At 33.1% G+C, this 9,360-nt stretch overlaps 1 protein-coding gene across 1 annotated transcript; it reads right to left on the reverse strand.

The window, feature by feature from the left end:
• Positions 1 to 7,349: 7,349 nt before the first annotated feature.
• LOC130636833 (uncharacterized) lies at positions 7,350 to 8,246 on the reverse strand. Its single transcript, XM_057446682.1, has one exon. The coding sequence runs from the start codon at positions 8,244 to 8,246 to the stop codon at positions 7,350 to 7,352; it is 897 nt and encodes a 298-aa protein (XP_057302665.1).
• Positions 8,247 to 9,360: the final 1,114 nt, after the last annotated feature.

Here is a 9,360-nt window from a genome sequence, read left to right on the forward strand (position 1 = left end):
CACAAAAGCCAAAATATTGCTCCAGAGTCGTGCTATAAATAGATAAAACTTTATCTGGCTATTAACTGATTTTTAAGAATAAATGTTGACAACCCAAATTATTTTGTTAAAAGCAGGCAACAAAACGTGCTTCCTTGTGTTCTTTATTCCTCATTGACCATATTAAATTAAAAACAATAAATAGGTACGGTTACGTCAGCCGTTGCGTTAATTGTGCTAGTCAGGCTTTTATAGGACACCGTCATTAGTTCTGTCAACACTCAGATACTCAATGTTGCATTATTCTTATTCTTATTGAAATTGTTTACCTAGGATAGCCTTTTTAGATTCTAACTGTACTGTTATCAATGGGGGTCTTGCAAAGGGGGTTCTAGTGCCATTTGAGCGTCGAAAGTCATACAACCACAGCGATCGCTCAACTAGACAAAAATATTTGTGTATAATCCGAAACCTAAAAGGGAAATTCAACTTTTATTTTCGATTCAATACGTATTCAATATGTTTTAAAGATGAAAAGGTCTTCTTTTTTCTATTTTCAATTATAACTGATTGGTTTAATTTTTGTAAATCACTCCTCTCCTTATACAGTTAATTGGTGGACAATGATTTACGCAGCTAGTGACACATCTACTTAGGATGGAGAAAGGTTACCTTGTACTGTGTAAGAGTTTCTAAACTGTATACAAGAATTTTCAAACACTGCATGACAGTTTTAATTCTGTGCGAGAAAATTTTTCAACATTTTGAGAGTTACTAAAACAGAGTACCGAGCTATGTCTAACCATTTGGATATTTTGAGATGGATGCTTTAAATTACCATGTTTGTTAATGAGTGTAATTAGTGATCGTAATTCTTTTACATGACTTAACTATTAAAAAATAATTTAGACCTCCACTTGCAATTCGTGAGCAAAGTTGCCAAAAATTAAAAACATTCGGCTTACGTCGCAATATTTAGCTTGAGTCAAGGGACGAAGGCATATATAGTGAAATCATTGGCAATTAGCTAGCCAACGTTTTAGTAATATAAAGACGTAATGATAATAATTTAAAACATTACTTAAACAAAGTTATAAAGTAGTTCACCCTAGGAGAATGCATTAAAACAAAACCTATTAAATTTTTAAATCCTATAGTAAATCACTTGCAAACGATTCTCTCGCGGTGTACAAAAAGAAGGTTCCGACACAGTTAGAGTGTCGAGAAGCTTCAAAGGAATTTATGGCAATGCGTCATGCTACTTATCAACAACCTTTCTATAGTATATTGCTTTGCTTACTTTAATTCAGTGAATACGTGTCCACAGTTTATATTATATACTGCACTTTTGGGGACGTAGTAGAATATGCGAAAAAAGCAATCACTTCCTCCATGGAAGATATGGCATCAGATATTGCTATTGATATGGTTATCAGTTTTTGATTTTCTTTAGTATCAAATTTTAACAAAGTTAAAATTCCGAAATTCTGATTTTTAATGTTGAAATAGATTGAAATAAAATAGTCCGCTACCTACTTAATTTGTGCGGAAGCGCTTACTCTGAGGACTTAAATTTCGCTAATTTTAGTGTTTTTTAAACACTTTCTGGAAAGTTCATTCTAAATGTTAAACTACGAACAAATGAAAAATCTAAAAGTTTCCCTTCCATTACTGTAAACTGCGCTCTAAAATATTTTCTGTTATGAACAAAGAATCTCTCACCTAACAGATAAAATCTTCATTACACGATAATCATTTAACATTTAAAGGAAGGATTGTAAACATATCACCAAGCAGAGAACTAAGATGGAACGTTTTTTCGATACAAATCTTGATCAGAGTACAAAGAACATTAAAAAAGTTGATTTGATGCAAGCTGATTTGTTATGGGTAAAACAATTTAATATGTATTCATTTTATACTTTGACCCTGGTGCATAGTTTTTCAGTGTCCGTTTCTTGTTTCGAATTTTTTGTTCCAGTTCTCCACGAACAAAAAAAACCGTGATATGATTTTCAACGTATGTTTTCTTTTTATCGTCGTTTTACTCTACGTTAGTGAAACGTCAAAATTGTCTAAAAAATCTCTTTTTTTGTTTTTTCTTGTTAAGTTCCTAGTGCGTATGTTCGAAAAACATAAAATGTCACAATATTTAAAGGGGTAAGTAATACTCAAACAATCCCAAACGGACGTGAATATTTCCAACACGGTATTACTTTTTCAAGTTACTACACAACAAGTTGAACATAAACGAACCAACAACATTTTTAACTTCGTTGTCTTTCAATCTGCAGAGCTTGACTATAGGTCGTTAATATTTTCAATTTTTGGATTGCCAATCTTAATAATGCGTACAAGGAGTCAACACACTCTTTGTGTGAAAAGGTCGCCGGTTTCGAAATATGGAGAGCATATCATAATTTGTTATCGCGATAGAAAGACATATATTCATACAAATAAATACACTTTTAACTTTATTTTACGCATAACAAACTTGCTTGACTTTATTTAGTCTGTTAAGTACGGCTATGCAGCAAGGTCATTGCCAATATAACATTCTATAAGACAATTATTGCGACATTTAAGAGAATTGGATGATGATTTTTGTACAGGATATTTCTTACAAACTTTAAATTTATCTATTTAAGAACTAAATGAAAGTGAATGTATTATAGATTATGATGCATAGGTTTTTATCACCAATCTTCTGTAAACAACGTTCTTACGAAAAGTCGTTTATCTCTATGTGAAAAGTTGTTTACCACACAGACCATAGCTTAAAAAAATTTAATTATTAATGAATGTGTATTGGGAAATTCCCTGCAAGTTTTCAAAACAATCATCACAACGGCGTCGAAGCGAGGCCACAAGTTATAACATATGAAGTTTTGAATTAAAAAACTTCCGCCTGCTGAAATAACTTTCACCGTGTAGTCCGCTTGAGTTGGTTATCAAAAAAATCCGCAATGACGTATGTACTCTACTAAGAGGCCTACTGAGCGACCGGTATCACGGTAACGATACAAGGTTTGCACATACACCAAAAGTATTTGCCCGACTCAATGCCTGCAAAGGACCGACTACACATTTTGGAGAATGATGTTGAATGACTTACTTTTCGGTTCAATTTCAGACTTAACATCATATACTCACACGTTGTCGTATATCTGGGTTGCACAAGGTCGCGTGTTTCACTTCATCAAAACAAACGACATAAGGCAATGATTTATTACATGTAAATAAAAACAAACAATGAAAGAAATTCATAGTATGAGAAAATTTGAGTTTAAGTTTCAGGGTCAAATTGGAATAAGCAGAAATTGTTAATAAATGCAGTTTTCAAAAACTAGCTAGCTCAGGAAAATTGGAGTAGTGAAAATGGGAAATGGGAAAGTTAGTCGTCAATAGACCCACACTTAAACGGCTCACTGCAAATAGAAATCATTTTTAAAAGACATAGTTGACAAATAAAAATAGTCTTACCACGTGTGAAGTAACTTTAGGGTTTTAAATTGACTTCTACATTATAAAAAAAAATTGAATTCGTCAAAAATTTTCCACTTTACTAATCCCGGTCTGTTTTATCACGTGCTTCATATCATTAAGCAAATACAAGCTCACGCGAAGTGAGAACTTTCTATGTTTACATGTATAAAAACCAAACACATGTTTACATAAAAATTCGTTATTATACCACAACAAAAACAAAGAAACGATTCAAATTATTATTATTATTAATTATCATTTCTGACGATATATTTTTTATCGCACGACATTCTATCATTCATTATAATCATATAAAAAAAATAACAAACATTTTCGTTTTGAATTGGCAGACACACCGGCTAACATATTCACGACTAATAAAAGCTCGCCTGGATTTAATTCGTTGCTAAAAATGGCTAAAAACATATAAATTCGCTTCCAATCTCTTTTACTCCCTAAAAACATATCACGGCTTAGGCAGTAATTAAAATCAAGGTCCTTTAAGAGGCAAACGTGAATCTTAATTTTAATTTAAAAACAGAATACGTGTAGTTGTAATGAAAGTACTATATTAAGTTTGAAATGAGTATGGCGCGCTTATATTAGCAGTGAATATATCTGTGTGTATATACCATATGCATATATAAGCACATATATAGCATATAGAAACAGTTGAGGTGCATATCGTGAACAAGTTAGCAAAATATTTCTTATGGATGTATTTCTCACGGCACGATTCTTCTCGTCGTCATGGTCTCCTACATGAAATTTGACGGTACTGTTAATGTCATTCATTTCGACCAACATGGGCTCATTGTTTCGATCATTGTCTCGAGCATCGTCATTTTCCACCATTTTGTCACGATCACCTTCCTTTTGCACCATTTTGTTTTTCATTCTAGATGCAATCCCGTGACGCTCTTCTTTGCTGATCAGTGACATGCGATTGTTGCCACTCCTTGGTTTGTGATGCCTGCGATGGTGATGCTTGCGTCTGGAATGACGTCGTCCTAAGACTAATAATAATAAGGAATAACCGCAAGTGAGTCAAAGTTACTAGAGTAATTAAAAAAGTAAGTAACGGGAAGTTTTAATGTCATTCGGGATTCTATCCTAACTGCTGGCTCTTTTTCCCGCCGACTGTAACTATATTACATTACCGCCAGAAATAGCATTGCTTTAACTTGCTTGCCTGCTACACAAGCCGGTTAACGGTCAGTAGATGGCAACAAATAGGCTGACGACACTACCTTATGATTACAAACCGAATGCGCCAACACTAACCATCTTTATACATAAAACAAAAAAAATAAAAATCGCAATTTAAAGAATTTACCGTGCTCCGAATCATCATCAAGGTTTTCAGAATTCACAGTTTTCAAAACGCCACATTTTTTAACTTCGTTAGAAAGATTAATGCTCGGAACGGAATTAATTTCTGAGAACTCTTTAGTACTCTGGAAATGTGTTCTTTTTATTCCTCGATGATCTGCATGCTTAAAATCAACTATGATTTAAAATTAAGAGAAAAAATAAATATAAAGTTGGAACAATTTAGGTTTGTCTTTTTTAAAAGAATAGAAATTTTGATTTGAAATCATTAAGGGGTGTTCTATTGATTCTTTAAGAGTGTTTGGAAGTTTGCAGCCTTCGCTATGAAAGCTATTAATTTTTATTGGCGAAGTTTCTATGAGCATTGTTTGATATTGCTTGAAAAAGGAAATTGTGATTTAGTCCAGTAGATTTTTTGTATTTGGCTGGAAATAGTTTCTAAGTTCGGAGCGGAATGCGGGATGTTCGCGTCTGCATATTTATAGTCTGGTTTTATGCTAAGCCATTCCCGTTTGTACAACTGTGATTAAACCTATTATTAAGGGGGCAGGGCGAAACCCTCCCCCCTTTAATAACTTTTTATAAGCTTGTCCAAATAGAATCAAACTTGACACACTTATAGTACGTCACAAAAGGAACAAAATAGTAGCAATAAATGTTTGCTTGCGTCAGCACACTATTTGCGACATCATCAAAAGCTTGAAATTTCTTCAAATTACCACTATCTGTTTAAAATTCAATTACTTTAGGTCTAGAGCTAATTATTACATTCTGTTTAAAGTTTCTGAAAGCTGAATAAAAGTTCTTTAACATATTTTCCGGTTTTTACATAGATCGTATAAAAAATTGCCGAATATTGCCCGAAAATCCGGGTTTTCCGATTTTCTAGTGAAATGTGAAAAAATCTGGAATTCGGATTAACCACGTGACCAAAACATGCAAAATAATTCTTCTTGATGAAAAAAGTTGTTTTGTTTCAAGTTAATCCTAACAAGAGTTATTATATTTTCCCTATTATAAAGGTTTCATAGAGATTTTTATGGGTAGTTTTAAGTATTAGCCAATATCAAAGCCTTTAAAAGGCAAGGGACCTAAAAATTTGCCATGCATGTAGAATAGATAAACATTGAAACTCAGCAAGTATTGCAGCCATGCAAAATAGCGTTAAAGAGTTATTAAAAAACAGTCAGGGGCGGGGAATTCCACCCCCCCCCCCCTCCCCCTCATTGAATCGAATAGGGTTAAGAGTTTGCTGAATATGTGAGTAAAGACCGAGTCTTAACTTCTTCATCAGAAGTAATCCGGCATACAGCGAGATTCTGCTTGTGTGAAATTAAAGCTAGCGTTATATCACTCTGTTTCAACTGAGCGAACGCTTCATTTTGTCCTACATACAAATACGAACTTTTGCTTGTAACTTGCCGGAGTATTTTGCGATCTTTTTTGAGAATCTTGTTTATTTTTCTATAATTCCTTTTTACTCTAACCAATAATATTTTGTTTTAATAAAATTTTATCTGCAAAGAATTTCTGAACCAGTGACAATTGTAGTCAGTCAATTTATTAAGTCCTGTGTAACTCTGATCCATATTTTCCACATAACTTTTCCTTTATATATATAGCTGTGATTTTTTTCTAAAAGAAATCGGGTTGTAAATTAATTTTGTGCTAAGCTATGTCTTCTTTTACTTTTGCTTCATTTTGGTGCGACACATGGGGTAACTACTTCTAAGGAAAGCAATTTTTTTTGGATCAAATAGTAATCCCGCTTGCTCAATTACTTGAAAGTAAGAGATTTTAGGCCCTGTGAATTGAATTCTGAGTATGAAAGCACGAAAACAGTTCCACAAAGGAATCCAGTATCCAAAAAAACCCATGTTAAAAAATATTTTTCCTCAAAAAATTAACAATGGTAAATTAAATTTTAGGCTGGTAAAATATTTGCAAATTGGGCAGAATGTTACAAAGATCAGAACATTTCGATGAAGTGGCGGAATGTTATTCAAAACAACAGGAGTGGGACACAACACCTACCGTCATATGCGATAGGGCTAAACACAAAAACAAAACATATGTTAGAAAAAAAGACAAGTGATTAATTAAATTATTTAATGGCATTCTAATTATTTTTGTAACTCCCATAAAAGGTATTTTACTTCCTTTACATGTACACATGCTTAATCTACCTCTATGTGTTCAATAACGGAGTAAAATACACAATATACAAGTTTCTTATCAGTCTTATGTATTAACGCGTATGCAGAATGTCAAAAGGCTCTCAACAATCCATATTATTTTAGTGCAAATTCAAAAAAGACATCTGGCGGTTTTTTGGCATGCTGTAATAATATCGAAAACACTAAATTTTTGCCTCCGGCCAAAACAAAATTAATTCCTGCGGCACTTTAGTATTTTTCTCGCTGTTACGGTTCAAATATGATTTTTCTTCATTCATTTAGTGTTCCTATTACACACACAAACCGGCACTATATATACTTCTAATTAGTTTTGAAGTCTTCGTAAAACGAAGTTGCAATTTGAAAGTTGAAGAACTACAATGCAGATTCTACAGTATTACTTCTCTCTCCGACTTTATTAAATATTACTTTTCTCCATTCGGATGTTCTCAGTACACATACAATAGGATCTGCCAGTCCATTAATGGTGTTCATAAAATGAGCCCAAGGCAAAACGTAACTTTCAAGAAACGCTCTGTGACGGGAAAACTTGGAATATACTCCAATAACCGCAATAGGTATGAAACTGACAAAGAATGAGCATGTAAAAATCACTGTTGTGACAACTGCATGTTTATCTCGACTTCGTACGTGCGGATTTCGTTTCACGTACAAATAAACTGTTGTTTGTACCAAAACAATGAAACAGAGCAAGAGAATTATAAATGCCCAAGAAAGTATTGAATAAACATCCCAAAACTGAGGTCCACGATACCTGCAAATAATGGGAAAGGAAATGCAAACTATCCAAGCTCCAACAAGCACTTTTGAAATAGTGTTTTTCTCTTTTCGTGCCGCATGTGTTAGTGGTTTCATAATTGCTAAGTAGATTTCCACTAATATTGCTGCAATAGCACACAATGACATTGTCCATAAAGCGAATCTACCAGCACCCATCACATCTCGCATGTAACAGTGTTTATTTTTACTCTTGTATTTTGACACGCTCAATACTGCAAGTGTAAATAATCCAATTAAGAAATCTGAAAACGACAAAAGCGCATATAATATTTTCATGCTACGACGCTTTTTCGGTTTTGTTATATATATGAACAAAAACATTCCATTCGCGAGTAAAATTCCGGCTGAAAATATTACTGTTAATACTTGAAAAGCAAAAATATCGGTTCTGACGTCGTTCCGAGATAATACCTTGTAATCAAAGCAAATTTGAGTTATTTTCGAGGTGTTAGATTCCATTGCAGTGAACATTGTGATGTTTTGAGTCAATATGATTGATGATCAAATTTTCTATCTTGTCTTAACATATTTCCTCAAACTAAAAAAAGCAAGAAAATTTATTTAAAAAAATAACAAAATGAAACAGGCGAGTGGCTGGAAAAGTATTTTAAATTGAGAAAAAAAGATTTGTTTGTTTAGGAACCATTGTGATAATAAACACAATAATAAATAATTAAACGTAACAAGGGCGATTACATCCGTTTTGTTAAATCTATAATCGTAAAGATAATATTTCTGTAGATGGCCAAGTTTGCATTTGTTCTTGAAGTCAACAAAGAGAATTATCTTGCCTAAAGTACGACGATTAAGGGTTACATAAACATTGTTATTGTAGATGTGTAGGTGACCTACGCAGCACGACTTTAAAACTTCTCTATAAAGCAAAACATTTTAACCTGTTTCGACAATTCTAATTGTCATCATCGGGTACATGGTTTTAAAGTTTTGATGAGTATATACTAAAAATAAAAGTCCAAAATTCATACAAATCAATAATAGCCGATTACCCCGGTCTGTACCGAAAAATATTGCTCGACGTCTAAGTGCCGATCGAGCTTGCAAGGTCGGCGCAATGACTGAGGGCGATATTTTCGGTACAGCACATGGTAATCGGTTATTATTTTATTTTTTAACTGTCTAAGTTAGATAAAAATATAAAATAAGAATTTTAGTTTAGTGTTCTTATAAAATAATTCACTGGCACTACTTTTGTTAACACTCGAGTCCAAAATTCGAAACAGTCCTGTCTAAAAACAAAAATTCTATTTAGAATTCGAAACTCCCTAAAAAATAAAACTTTGTAAACAAAACATTACGATGTTAGACACGTACAGAATAATGTGTAAATGTAAATGCGAAGCTAAAATATAGTTACAACGAATATTGAAGTAATATTTTTAACTAGCAAGGTAGCCAAGAAAAACATGGGACTTAACGAGCTTTATATTGACTCGGTAACCACAAAGCTAAAGGAACAAATCTGAAAATGAGGGAAGATGTATTTGTTATGATTTCGTCGCCCTGTATTTAGTATTTTTGATAAAACTGGATATCAGCATCGTTTTTTATGGACAATGTAGCTAAT

The sequence above is a fragment of the Hydractinia symbiolongicarpus genome, chromosome 3, assembly GCF_029227915.1.
Source record: "Hydractinia symbiolongicarpus strain clone_291-10 chromosome 3, HSymV2.1, whole genome shotgun sequence".
NCBI lineage: Eukaryota > Metazoa > Cnidaria > Hydrozoa > Anthoathecata > Hydractiniidae > Hydractinia > Hydractinia symbiolongicarpus.